Here is a 13,885-nt window from a genome sequence, read left to right as displayed (position 1 = left end):
GTTGAGGCCCCCGCTGGAGGAGGTGTGTGGAAAGGCTCTGGGGATATTGGACAGGAGGTTCATGGCCCTGGTGGCTTGTCTGTGTCTCTTTTTCCTCCACCCTGCAGCCTGGCGAGGAGATGGAGGCTTGTGAGGAACTGGCCCTGGCTCTGTCACGGGGCCTCCAGCTTGACACCCAGAGGAGCAGCCGGGACTCGCTGCAGTGCTCCAGCGGCTACAGCACCCAGACGACCACCCCATGCTGCTCCGAGGACACCATTCCCTCCCAAGGTACGAGGCAGCCGGGGTGTCCACTTGGGCTTCCTGAGCAGGTGCCAGGTGAGGAAAAGGGGTGGCCCTCCCTGCTGGCAGGGGCGGAAGAGCAGCCGTCTTTTTAGCCACAGTGGGAGCCCTGGCCAGCAGACTGCTCCAGGACCATCTTCGTCATCTTGGAATGCTTTGGAGAGTTGACCAGCCATTGTCAGGTCGCTTCTGTCTAAGGAAGTGACTGGACTTTCGCAGCTTCTCGTTTTTCGCAGTCAGCGTCCAGGGTACCTCCCAATTTGAATTCAGACAGATGCCGTTAAAGATGACAGCATGCGTGTTTTAGCACCGTGTGCCGAGCGCTTTATTTTGCCATTTAACCTTCGCAGCCGCTTACGTTATAAGTATTTGCATCCCCATTTTACATACGTGGAGGCTGAGGCTCGGTGACTCGCCCACATTTACACAGCTAAGAAGAAGGAGAGCTGAAATTTAAAACTGAGGTCTGTCAGAGTCTAAAGCCCAATCTCTTAATCCGGCCAAATCCTCTATCAACCCTGCCTCCCTCACTCCCACCCCTGTACACACACTAGCCAGAGATGGCGCCTTGAGGCCGTCACTCACCTAACAGCTGGACTAGATCTCTGATAGCTGGCGAAGCCTATCTGCAGTCCATCAGTCAAAGCCTTTGAGACACAGGTCCCAGTGAAGGGCCATGTTGCTGCTCTAGGGTCATTTGGCAATGTCTGGAGACATTTTTGGTTGTCCCAACTTGAGAGGGTGCTACTGGCTTTCAGTAGATGGCCAGGGATGCTGCTAAACATCCTGTAATACACAGCAAAGCTCCTCCCCCGCCTACAGCAAAGAATTTATCAGGCCCAAAATGGCAATAGTGATGCCGTTCAGAAACCTGCTAAAATGTTTGATCTGTAGGCCTCCCTTTCCCTCGTGGCCCTATTTTTTTGAGAGGAAGTGAACACACCTCACTGATGGAACCGGCTTTGTACTTTGTTGTCATGGACTCGTTGCCAGTCACTCTGCTCATTTTCTAGTCCTCACCTGATGAGTTAATTAGGGGGATGGTGAGGTCTGGGACAGTCTGTTTGAGGTTTGTTTCTCGCGTCGAATTCTGGTCTAGAGGGGTTGTAGAAATTTTCTCACCCCCTTTATTCCTCCCAGAGATGCTCAGAGGTAGCTCCGCCTCAGCCCAGCAGGTTTACATTCGTCACCACTCCACCGTATTTGTGTGCGTGCCTGCTGTGCGGCCCAGGGCAACATGAGCGAACAGAACTAGGGTCCCTGCCAGGGAGTTTTTAGATGGCATGGAAGCCTGGGGGAAAGCTTGGGATGAAATTGCCTGTGAAGGACCTTGACCCTTGTGCCTTTTGTCCTCCCGACACCAAAGAGTCAGAAAGCAGAGCTGCTGCCTTGGAGATTTCTGACCAGATCCTGTCATCAGTTTCAGATTATGATTATTTCTCTGTGAGTGGGGACCAGGAGGCAGATCAGCAGGAGTTTGACAAGTCCTCCACCATTCCGAGAAACAGTGACATCAGCCAGTCCTACCGCCGGATGTTCCAAGCCAAGCGCCCGGCCTCAACTGCTGGTCTCCCCACCACCCTCGGACCTGCTATGGTCACCCCAGGGGTTGCAACCATTCGACGGACCCCTTCCACGAAGCCTTCTGTCCGCCGGGGGACCATCGGAGCTGGTCCCATCCCCATCAAGACACCCGTGATCCCTGTCAAGACCCCAACCGTCCCAGACCTCCCCGGGGTGTCGCCAGCCCCTTCGGATGGGCCGGAGGAGCGGGGTGAGCACACTCCTGAGTCGCCGTCTGTGGGTGAGGGCCCCCAGGGTGTCACCGGCATGCCCTCCTCAGTGTGGAGTGGCCAAGCCTCCATCAACCCCCCTCTTCCAGGCCCAAAGCCCAGTATCCCTGAGGAGCACAGACAGGCGATTCCAGAAAGCGAGGCCGAAGACCAGGAAAGGGATCCCTCCAGTGCTACTGCCTCCCCAGGCCGGATTCCAGAGAGTGACCGTGCGGACCTGAGCCCAAGGGATACCGCGCAAGGCGAAGACATGCTGAACGCCATCCGAAGGGGCGTGAAACTGAAGAAGACCATGACGAACGACCGCTCGGCACCCCGCTTCTCTTAGGCTCTCTTAGGCTCACAAGAAATGCTGCCAGTGGGCAGTGAACTGTTTCATTAATAAAACCTAATTTGTCTTGATCCATTCCAATCTATAATCAAACAACAGATTTTGTAGGCAACTCAGAATACAGCTCTTTTGAAAGTACTCAACACCTTTAGATAAGAATTAAAAGCAACATACGTAACTGACATAACCTTGATCTTTTAATTTGTAAATATGACAGTTTTCTTTCTGCACATTTTAATCTTAGTTCTCCCTTTTGATTTTTCTGAAGGTGCCAAATTCCATTTAACTTTTTTACAAGTCTTTGTAAAATTTTAAATGCATAAGGGCGGGGGGTCGGGGTGGGGGAACCACAAAATAGTTAATTTCAGAAAAAAGGGTAACTATACTTAGCCTTTTCTTTTCTCTTTTTTCCCTGCAAGCTTTTCTAGATGCATTATAGTAGTCTGGCTTAGAAGCAAGTTCAAGTTATTTTAATGTACAAACAAAATGGATAAGGGTTAAAAAAAAATCTTCATTTAAATATACTATGTTCTGAATGAGAAAAGCAGGAGTAACAATTGAGCAATATTCGGAGTGAAGTAAATCTGGAAATGGTAGACGGTGTTGGGATTGGGGGGAGGGCAATGGGAGGGGCACACTGTCAACATAGCCGATCCTGTCACATTTAAGAGTAGCCTCGTAGATTGAATTTCTCGTAGCTTCATGGTTAATGCATCCGAATAAGCCATACTGGACTGCAGTGTTTGTTTCTGTAGGGTGTTTAGGGTCTTCCTTTCTCCCACAATTCCTCTTGACTGCACACAGCACCCACCTCCAACCCCGTGCATGCTGCTGCCACCAGGTAGACATAGAATCTCCCACTTGAGTTACTGGTCTGTTCTACCCACTTTCATCAAATCCAAATACATCCAAAAGGGTAAGGCAGTTTCAAAATGTGAAGACATTGAAACACGACAGCAGGGAATCCTTAGATATAGCGAATGCCTTTTACTTAACTGTGCCCAGCAGGCTGGGCGCATGGAAAAGCCCAAATATTTTGAAAAAACTCAAGCGGATTTAACAAGGGTAACCAGCTTGGAGTCTCGCAACTCGCCGATGTGTTTACCGATCCGGGGGCTTGTTTTTCTTAATTGGCTTCATCCGAAAACATTGAAGAGAGGAGGATTTATTTATTGTCACTGGGAATCTGACCACTAGACTGTCCCTTTTTTTGTATTCTAGGTAATGTTTTTTGAGATGGATTTATATCTTTTCTTTAAGTAAAAGTTAAATTTGTTATGATGCCCATCCCCCAAAGCCAACAGAGATTTGTAGATTTTGAGGGCTCATGTTTGGAGAATACGATGGTGTTTAAAAAAGCCAGCCAGCCCCTTAGCTGTTGGGTCAGTGGAAAGTGCTCCTTCGTGACTGAACTTATCAAGGGATAGGAGCTTGGTGGGTCCCACAGACCCTGCAGATTTCTGTTGGCTCAAATAATCCTCAATTACATAAGCTTATGCTTTAATACATAACTGCGTTGGATGTGAGAGTAACGTACCTGTACAGTCATTGTTCTATATATTAACACTTAACACTGCTGTGATTGCTCAAGGACATTTTATGTTATGGCTTTAAAGCAAAGGCATGATTATTAGAACTATTTAAGCTTTTTTTTCTTTGAAAAACAAGCTCCTTTTACAAAATATAAGCAACAGTAGTGCCTGTGGTTTAGCCCACCAATCTTGATGACTAAAAGTAGCTGATGCATTGTGCATATGATGCTTGAGATGGTTTTTGCAAAAGCAGAAATCACTGCAAGGTAATTACAATAGATAAAAGTGGTATTTTAAACCTTTGAAATAAATGGATGTAACTGTACCTTGCTTGGTACAGCTTTTCACTTGTTTAGTTTTTAAACGTTAGTATAATCTGAAGAAATTTAATATAAAATGTTGCCAAATTCAGTGTAGAAAGAATGTGACAAAACACCTTGGGTAGTTCTGTTTGTGTTTTTGCATATTGTAAAAGCAGTGTCACAGCTAAAAATAAAGAACTCGTTTCTAAAGGTAATTATTGTGGTTTAGTTGCTAGTTTGTACTGAGAGTTGACCTCTCCCTGTGCAGGTTTTTGTTCTAAACTTGTATAAATAACAATTGTGTAACGTGTCTCCCTTCTACCTTGTAACAATTGCTTCAGCCTACATTATAAATAAAGAACCACTAGGAAAAAAAAAGTCCTGTATTTCAAGTCTTATTGAAATCCAGTTGGAGGGCTTCATCACATGTTTGATGGAATGGACTCAGATTGAGCTTACTTAGAAAACTGACAAAACGTTATTTTTGTGATAATTATGAATGAGCCCCAAGAACCCTAGTTGCCTGAACTAATTATTTCAATGCAGTAGCAGAGTTATCAAGAACTAAAGGTAACTGGGTCTGGCTGACAGCTTTTGAAATGGCTTTACCTTTTACAGAAACTTCAACATTTGAAGAATTCTGCTATACCCTTACCCTTGAGTGTGCAGACCATCCAAGCTACGGAAGCAAAGCTGGAAAACTGCCTCCAAAATAAGTGTCACAAAAGAGTTTCATCCCAGATTGACCCTTCACAATCTCACTATCAAAGCTCCACTCCTTAGAGAACCTCATAAATGCAGACTATTTGTTGAATGTGTGCTTCTTAGAGAAAGCTGCCCTTTAATCAAAACTAAAATTCCACCAGTGGCACCTTTAGAAAACCAAGACAGTCCTAAGTCAGTATCAACATACCTTCTCTGCTGGGCTTTGTGTTCCTCCCAGACATGGCAGCTAACTGAGTCTTCAACTGGAGTCTGTTCAACTCAATCTTCAGAGTAAATCTTGTATCTGGTTCTGCTGCATCGTTTTCCCCTATTGATAATGTGCTATCGATATAACTTAATAGGAAAGAAAAGAACACACCTGACTACATCTCACATACTTTTGCATGCACAACTGGTAAGGAAACTGGTAAGGCACAATCACTTGGCAGCATGTTACTCCACAGAACACATCAGTCATACCATGTTGAGTTATTTTTTATTAGGGCAAGTGGGTATATTTTCTGTAACATATTTCACTTGCAAACATGACTGGTGAGGTGTCTCCCTCTCTTTTTTCTACATGGGCCGCTCCCGGGGCCTGGTCACAATATGCCACCACAGTGGAGGCAAATCGCCTTCCCTTCGGGCCGGGGGCAAAGCTTCAGTGCTGGGACCACCAACCGGGGTTTCCTCCTGCAGCTGCTTAACCTGAAGGGGTCAAGAAGGAACGATTAGAAAAGGACCTGAACTAGCTGTACAATGTGCTGCAGCTAAATGTTCTCTAAAGGCACCAGTAAGAAACCTCGATTCATATATGTTAGGGATATTAACTTTAAAGCCCCCCAAATTAACAACCAGGACAAGAAATGACATGAAATGACATGTAAAAATGTGCTCAGTTCCGCCTGATATTGCTCAACAACTTGCTCCCGGGATCTCCAAGACTATCATGGTGCTAATAGAAGAGGAAACCTAAGGGACCTACTTTGCAGATCCTCCTCCAGAAAAATCAGTTCTCTATTGTGGCTAAGCTGAGCCTTAAACACATGTGCTGTTTAATGCGGAAGAGACAGAATAGTAAAAGGAGGAAGGTTTTTGTGAGGAGAGGAGGTTACTGGAGTGATCAACTGCAGTATGAACCTATTCTCCATGAATAACTCCACCTCAAGTTTCCAGATGCTGAGACAAAGGCCTCCATGCACGGTCAGGATCCCATGCCTTGTCTCAAAAACTTTCCATCTCTCATTAACATTACCAATTTCTCCCTCGCCTCAAATCTTCTAATCAGCATATATGCATCATTATTTCTCATCTTAATAGAAAATAATCGTTTGGCCTCCAGTTACTGTTCTCAGCAAAACTTCTCAAGAATTACCTACCCGCTCCTGTATTCTCTTCCTCACTTTCTGTTCATTGTTATCAGTGTGCTTAATCCCTCCAGAAAAAGCTCTCTAGTCAAGACAACTAATGCCCTTCCTGCAGCCAAAATCTTTGGACATTATTCCAGTGCTCACTCTATTCCACCTTCTAGCAACTTTTAGTAGAGGTGACTCAGCCCTGGCCATTCCTGAAACACTTTCTCCTGGACTCTATGTCACACCCTCCTGACTGCCCCTCCCCCTTGCTGGATGTGCCTCTGTCTCCTTTTCCTGATCTCTACAAGTGGGAGCTCCTGTGACTTTTCTCTCTCTACTCTCTCGTATGATCTCATCCATTTCCGTGGCTTTTAAAACAACTGTTAACTCACAAATTCCTGTTCTGAACTCAAATCTCTCCTTTGAGGTCCAGATTCCTACATCCAAAGTCACCTACTGACATCTGCATTTGATCCCTCACAAGTTTCTCAAATTTAACATTCCTTAACATATGTAAAACCAAACCCTTGATTGTCCCTCTGATACCCATTCCCTGCCCTCCATCTTCCCTACCTCAAACACTATCACCAAACTCCAAATATTAAAGTGTAAAACCTGGAAATTATTCTTGAGTCCTCCCAGTCCCTCACATCCTGCCCCCACATCCAATCAATATTCATATCCCTCCAAACGATATCCTGAATCTATTTCCCTCCATATTCACTACATCCACCCTGGTGCTGGCTGCCATAATCTTTTGACTAAACTGCAATACCCTCAAATTGATCTCTCCACTTCTCAATGCACCCTCTCCAATATATGCTTCACACTGTAGCAAGACTGAACTTTTAAAAATGTAAATCGGACATTACAAAATGAAAAATGTCCAAGGCACTGGTAGAGAGGAAAATTAAGGCATAGTACAGTATAGCAAGGTGGTCAGGCAAAGGATGGAGGAGGAGGAGGGGAGAAGCAAAATTAGAGACCAGAAAACCCAAAAGACCAAAGAAAGAGAACACATTGTGACCTATATCTGAGAGGCAAAGGGCCAGACTGGACTCTGGATGGCTGCAGTGGGGAACAAAACCTGAGCTCCTTCCAGGTACTGACCACCTGGGCCAAGCTATGTGGCAAAATGCAGGTAAGACTCACCTCTCGTTCCCAGCTTTCTCTCCGCAGTTTCTTCCACTGCTCCCTCTTGGCAAAATAATCAGGATACATTGCCTTCTCAGAAGGATGCCAGTAATCTAAGCACCACTCAGGAACCTATCACGAGAGGAAATCACGGTGTCATTCCACAGGAAACATTTACATGCCACTGACAGGGCCTGCTCAGGAGACAGAAGACCAAACTCAAGGTGTATTTTTATAACCATCCCAAGTATCAGACTATTTCTGACACTAAGCAATGAAAAGCAGAGGACAAGCAGGAACCAACATAAAGGAGAATGCCTTAGAGCAAAAGATCCTCGGGCTGAAAAATAAAAGGTCAGTCCACAAAAGAACTAGTATCATCCCTCCCCGACTTGCGTTCTCTAAGTATCCAGAGTGGGCTTGTTATTTGGAAGTATTACCTAGAATTTCCCAGAAATACTAAGCACCTATCCAAACTGGTTTTCTTTCAGATCCAAAGATGAGTTATTTAACAAGTAATGTATCACTTTAGTTTGCCAAAAAGATGCTGTGAGGCCTTGGAGCTGAATTTAGAAAGAAAAGTCTTAATGTCATCTGGGACAGGGAAAACTGATACCTGAAGAAAAGTATCTACAACTGTCAGCAAAAAAATCTCCTAGCTGCCCCTAAAAGGACAAGTTTGGAACTGGAGAAGCAAAGTCCACCTCTCAGAAGGTGCCACCACTATAGTCCTAACTTACCTTGTAACACTCGTATCTCTCATAGGAGGTGCCCCCAGGAGATTCAGGGAAGATGTATGGCTGAGGATGCTGATTGTGCCAGAATTCTTCCTCCGCCTCCCTCAGCAGCTGGGTGGCCTTCACCATATCCTTTTCATTCTTATGTTCTTCAAACCGGGCTCTCATCAAACAGGCAAAGTACCGGTATTTGTCCCTTAAGCCAAAATGATTTGGGAGATTAGAAATGTTATCTACTTTTCTAGGCCTACTCAGTTTCCCATCGTTTCGATGTTTTTCCCAGAAGCCCTTCTCCTGGGACGAGATTTTAGGATTCTGATACAGAAGTGGAGGACTGGCATTCACACATTTGGGTTGTCACCCCACCTTGCACTGCATCTAGGCCATGAAAAAATAATCTATGTTTTAAGACTATGTTCTAAGATAGAGAGGAAAAGAAAATTGTGTGGGAGGTGAAGATTTATGCGGGACATGAATGTAGTAAAAAGGACTGGATGATAAAAAGAGGAAAGCTAATGAGAAGAATGTTGATGCTTTAGACTTATACACCTGAATGTTAATCCTTGCTCTACCTCTTACCATGGCGGACCTTGGGCATGTTACTCTCTATGCCTCTATTTCCTCATCTGTAAAATAAAGCTAAATAGTGCCTGAGTCCTAGAGTAGTTGTTAAGGCCAAAGTAAAAAAAATACACATATTATTACTGTTAACATTAGGGAGAGGTCATGAAGACAGCTATTATTTAGTGACCACTAGATCTGAGAACTGAAGCCCAGGCCAAAGAAGCAAGTCTTAAAGGTCTCGTAGCCACGGGCCACTAAGTCTGGTCTATGCGCTTGCTCTGTGGGGCCCGGGGCCACCTTCCCACTCCGTCCCCGAAGACCTTGAGTCGCCCGGTCCGCCCCGGCCTCTCAGCCTTCGTGGGGTTCCCCAGGATCACCTCTCGCGCCCTGGGTTCGCCTGTCGCACCTGTGGACGCACCGCGACTCCAGGTGGCGGAGGGCTCGCTTATAAAGCCGCAACACCTTCTGCTGATGGGTCAGGTAGGCGGCGGAGGCCGACACCGCCATGACGGCCCGCTCACCCTCAGCGGCCGCGAGGGCTCCCGGGAAACGGAAGGCCGGAAGCGGGGGGGCGGGCCAGCGGCCTCTTCCGCTTCCGCCGGGAAGGGTCTGCGGTTGCAGCCATGAGTGCCTTCAAGTTTGTAGGTAAGTAGAGTGCTTTCCTGGTCCTTGAGCTTTTCTGCCGTCCCCCGGGCGTCGCTCGCCGCGGCCTGAAGGCCCAGCATGAGCTCTCCGGCTTTTCGAAGGTTGGAAGGGCTTTCAGTGAAAGAGAGCGCCGGTAATGTTCTGGTTCTCGGTATAGGTGCTGGCTTCAAGGGTGTGCTTATCTGAAAATTCACAAGCGGTATGGTTATGACTTATGCTCCTTATAACATTGTAATAAGGATTGTATGCATTGATTCATTAAAAATAAAACAAGGAAAACTAACACAAAAAAGCCAGTCACCGTATTTCCCTCCATCCCACGTGCACCTTCCTCCCCTTTCCCTCTCCGTGGCCGAGAGGATGATGGGTTTGGCCACAGGAACGAAAGTGGTGAGAATATATACTACCAGGTACTTAGGAAAACCCGGAGGACATTGTGAGAGCTAGGACTGAAACTTGAATGTCTTGCCGAGCTTAGTTTTACTGTGTATAGAGTGGAGCTTCTTGGCTAGTTGTCCCACAGAAGTCTTATTCTGAATTTGTTTGCTATGTGGTGGTGTCTAGCATGTTCTCTAATCTCCTGTATTCCTTGTAAACTTGAAGTTATATCTGAAAGCTAAGCAAGTATAAAACGATTTTAAATCTCCTAGTTGCTGTGTTGTTGCCTGTATAGAATTGACCAAACCAAGTATGCTCTCAAAGGCTGTTTATTAGCTGGCAGCTGTCCTGTACAAAGGAGCAGCCCCGAAATGCCAAGATACAAGGTTTTTAAGCCCTAAATCCCATTCTTCATTCTGTCTTAAACACAAAAGTCTATTTCTCTCCTATTCACTACCTGTCAACCCACTGGTCAGGTGTGCAAGCAGGGAGTACAGAAGCAGAAAGCTTGTTGTTAGAATGTTATGTTCCTATGGGTGATTGCCTGTGTTCCCATGGGCAATAGCCAGTGTTCCCATGGGCGATGGCCAAACAGTAATTTTCAGCTTCTATGCAATTGATTATTTTTCATGCCATGCAAGCAAGCAGGGTTACACAGGCTAAAATTGGCAGTTGGCGTATGAGCTCATTGTTACAAGTTTCGTGATTAACAGAATGCGGTTAGGGGTTCCAGAAACTAGGCCTAAGGTATAGACTTCCTTCGTCCAGTATCAGGTTTTAATTATCCTTTAACCTTTTCACATTTCAGCAGGCTGTCACAGCTGCGCCTTTGTTTCGTATTCTTAGCTTATAGGTGACAGTGATATGTCATGATTAACTGAGTCTAAACAGTGAGGTATCAGTTTGGAGATGCGGTTTTCTTTTGGTTGCAAACCTTTTTCCACTTATTTTGTTTTGAAAAATAAACCTCATTAATACTGGAAGTAATTTTTAACAGTAAAGCTAGTACTGCTTTTAAAGCCAGCTAATTAAAGGAAAAAATGAATAGAAAAGAAATATTACTGATCCGTATAAGGTGACATGTCACTAAATACACGAATCCCTCAAATTTCCCCCATAATCAGAAGTAGTAATTTTCTATTTTGCTCTTTTTTTCCTTCTTGTCACTGTCCCTTCTCTCTCTCACTTTCTTAGTTTTTCGAGTTCTTTATTGTTTTTGGCTGGAGCTGGATAGAAATTGATTTTTATACAGTATTTCTTTACTTTTTTTGAATTTCTTGCTAATAGACATACTTCTGATAGAAACTTTTAAATTTAAAAGATGCTATCCCTTATTGATCAGAACATTTGAACAAGTTAAATAGGATTTTGACTAGCCTTTTTTGCGGTTGCAGCATGAATCTTTAAGTATAAACAGGCTTACATTTGGCTACTTAATAATGCAGTCTTGAATTGGAAGTGTTAACCATTTAAGGTGTATGACAGTATAGGCATCCTCAGAAATATTGTGGATTTGGTTTGAGACCGGCGCAATAAAGCAAGTCGTAATCTTTTTCTGGTGGAGAGTCTTGCCTTCAGTTGGTGAAACGTGCAACATCTGTGAGGCACAATAAAATGAGGTATGCCTATATGCTAATGTTGACTAAAATTCCATTCATTGTTGGCATGTTACAGAATTTATACTGTGCTCAGTAATAATAATGATTACATTTTATAAGGTTTTTAATTTGCAAAATGCTTTCACATTCATTTTACAATTTGAGGCACATTTCATCCTACCCTACTAGTGAGAAATTTATGTCTACCCTACTAGTGAGAAAAGAAGCTCAGAAAGCCTACTGATTCACCCAAGGTCATTCAGCTAATCAGTCAGAATGCCAGAAATTATGACTCCAAAGCCCATTTTTTACTGACTGCAGTTCCCCCATTGTATTGTATTTCTTGGAACTTGCTCACAGGTTGAATATTTTTAGAGGATCATTTTGAACTTTCTTTGGCCCTTCTATATTGTTAATTATCTTAATCACCCTGCAGGTGATTGCCGGTGACTAGATGAGTGGGGAGTGGGAGACACAGAGGCCATCCAGTATCAAGGAGAACTTCTTAGAAGAAACAGAAGTGAGTCAGAGTCCAGAAAAAGATGGAATTTGCCTCTGTAGGGGAGGCAAAACTTCTGCTTTTTAGGTTCTGTGGCCTGGGCCTAAGAATTAAACTGATGTAAGACAGATTAACAGGAGAAAAGCATATGAATCTTATTTTGTATATGTGTACATGGGAGTCTTCAAAAAGGAAAATGAAGACCCCCGAGGAAACTGTTAGGCCCAAAAGCTTAAGTGTGGATATGGTAAGAAAAGGAGCTTAAATTGCGTATATAATGGGACAGTGACTAGGAAATATAAGGGGAAACTAATGGAAAGTAAGGGTCATTTTGAGTTTGTATAGTCATTTTGACTTGAGTTTCAGTCTCTGGTGATAAGACTGTTCTCTTTCTGGTACAGGGAGGGTATCTTTCTTGTGGGAAATTTTGTAACATGCTTTTTGTTACAGAGGGGGAGATCAGAGAGCCTTTCCTGTACCTGCTATTTCTCAAGTGACTTCAGCTCAAAATAACCAGCATGTGCTTGCTTTTCTGTTTCACTTGTTTTTCGCTTTGTATCTTAGGAAAAGATTGCTTTGGAAAAAATCTAATCCCTTTGCTGCACAAAGGAGAAGTGGGCAGAAGAGATGCAGACCTTCTCTTTGCTCCTAGGGACGGTCAGTGGTGGATGACTAGACTGATCCTGTGAAGGGTTTGTCTAGGGAGAAAGGCCTCGCCCTCTTCCTTGGATTTCCATTCTCAGACAGCTCCCTTCTCTATCTAATTTCCTTGCCTTATAGAAGGAAAGTAGATGCTGATTTCTTGTGATTTGGGCCGTTCCACTGAACTCCTATGTTGTATTTACAGTATTTGATGATATTTGTGTGTTAACAGTCCTTTAAAGGGTACAATTGTGAAGTCATATCCCACCTTCCATTGACATATAAACGTTGCCCAAATAGCTTCGACCTTTTCTGCATTATGCCTTTCTCTTGCTGTTTCAAATGCCTCTTAATACTCTTCCCACCATTTCTTGAATTAGTCATACTCCCATTCAGCTTGTAAGGTCTGTCTTAATGTTGACGCAGCAGAGTTCACTGAGGGCCAGCTTGGTAGAAATCAGCGTGAAAATGTACTAAGAAGAAGCTGAACTCAACAGAAATAATGTAGGGGTCTATTGGTAGGCATCTGCTCCCACCGCCATGACCTTGGAGATTCTTCAAGTTCACCAGTGCTAAAGGGTGTATATTTTATTGCGCATGGCCATCACAATCTGACTTATTGAGATCGGCATCTGCTATTTTTGGTTGGGTAATTCTTTGCTGTGAGAGGCTGTCCTGTGCATTGTAGGATATTTAGCAGCATCCATGGCCTCAAGCCCAGATGCTCACAGCACTCCCCATCAGTTGTGCCAGCTACAAATGAATATAAGTACTGCTAAATGTGGGGGAGGAGGGGCGTTAGAAGAATATAGGGGCTGCAAAATTGCTCTCCACTGAGAACCACTGTTCTACAGGCTCAGTGAATTCCTTCCAGTCTTCTAGATACTGTACATACCAACACACATCTGTATGCAGAATGCCCTTTCCATTTGTCAGCTTTGGCTTTCAAGCTCTTCCTCTTTTGTGAAGCTTTTCTCATCACACTGCCCCCTCTTTGTGCTCCCATGCACATAATAATTACTGACAGACTTAATGTATATAGAGCACCCACTGTGTGCTGTTAACCTCAAAATAAAAAGGCAAGGTGAGAGGCAACAAACATTTATTTGAGATCAGAAAGAATTGCAATTCTGGGAAGCACTGATTCAGGCAGAAACCCAAATACTGTTCCGATTAGGAGGTGAAGGCAAAGGGTATTTATGAGAAAGAGAAGGGGAATAATTACATGAATAAAAGGAAGGAATTTCTATAGGTATAAACAAGCTAAATTATTCTTTAGCTATTCATAGTGGGGATAATTCTAAAGAATGTCTAATTTTCAGTCTGATAGAATGTCTGCTTTCCTGATAGCTTTGTCAACAGTTTGGAATACAGTGTTGTTTGCCTCG

The 13,885-nt window shown here is 44.1% G+C and overlaps 3 protein-coding genes across 14 annotated transcripts in view; 2 read left to right on the top strand and 1 right to left on the bottom strand.

Annotated features, from left to right (window-relative positions):
- Positions 1-4,618, top strand: part of MTSS1 (MTSS1, I-BAR domain containing) — a 157,217-nt gene extending 152,599 nt beyond the window's left edge. Inside the window, 3 exon segments of the mRNA XM_023530980.1 lie at positions 7-90; positions 93-270; positions 1,703-4,618. Coding sequence (XP_023386748.1) covers positions 7-90; positions 93-270; positions 1,703-2,403 — 963 coding nt within the window. The 3' untranslated portion in view covers positions 2,404-4,618.
- An 804-nt stretch (positions 4,619-5,422) lies between these two features.
- On the bottom strand, positions 5,423-9,311 carry NDUFB9 (NADH:ubiquinone oxidoreductase subunit B9). Of its 2 annotated transcripts, none has more exons than XM_011360791.1 (4): positions 9,142-9,311; positions 8,175-8,367; positions 7,453-7,566; positions 5,423-5,653 (listed from the first exon to the last, which is right to left on the bottom strand). In XM_011360791.1, exons 1-4 carry the CDS (start codon positions 9,240-9,242, stop codon positions 5,522-5,524), a joined length of 540 nt encoding a protein of 179 aa, XP_011359093.1. In that variant the 5' UTR covers positions 9,243-9,311; the 3' UTR covers positions 5,423-5,521. The 2 variants fall into 2 exon arrangements, with proteins under 2 accessions (XP_011359093.1, XP_023386747.1); XM_023530979.1 differs by having other exon boundaries at positions 9,154-9,294.
- Positions 9,292-13,885, top strand: part of TATDN1 (TatD DNase domain containing 1) — a 28,860-nt gene continuing 24,266 nt past the window's right edge. For 4 of the 11 annotated variants that reach the window (XM_011360795.2, XM_023530974.1, XM_011360798.2 and 1 more), the window contains exons 1-2: positions 9,322-9,380; positions 11,793-11,876. Coding sequence is in view for 2 of the 11 variants with exons in the window: in XM_011360800.2 (XP_011359102.1) it covers positions 9,359-9,380 (22 nt within the window). In the remaining 9 variants the exon portion in view is untranslated. Of the gene's footprint in view, positions 9,381-11,248; positions 11,378-11,792; positions 11,877-13,885 lie in introns of all 11 variants that reach the window. The other 7 variants (XM_011360797.2, XM_023530975.1, XM_011360800.2 and 4 more) reach the window with 5 other exon arrangements.

This window comes from Pteropus vampyrus, unplaced genomic scaffold (assembly GCF_000151845.1).
Source record: "Pteropus vampyrus isolate Shadow unplaced genomic scaffold, Pvam_2.0 Scaffold59, whole genome shotgun sequence".
Taxonomy (NCBI): Eukaryota; Metazoa; Chordata; class Mammalia; order Chiroptera; family Pteropodidae; genus Pteropus; species Pteropus vampyrus.
Note: the sequence above shows the minus strand (reverse complement) of the source record. Positions and strands in the feature narration are given on the sequence as shown.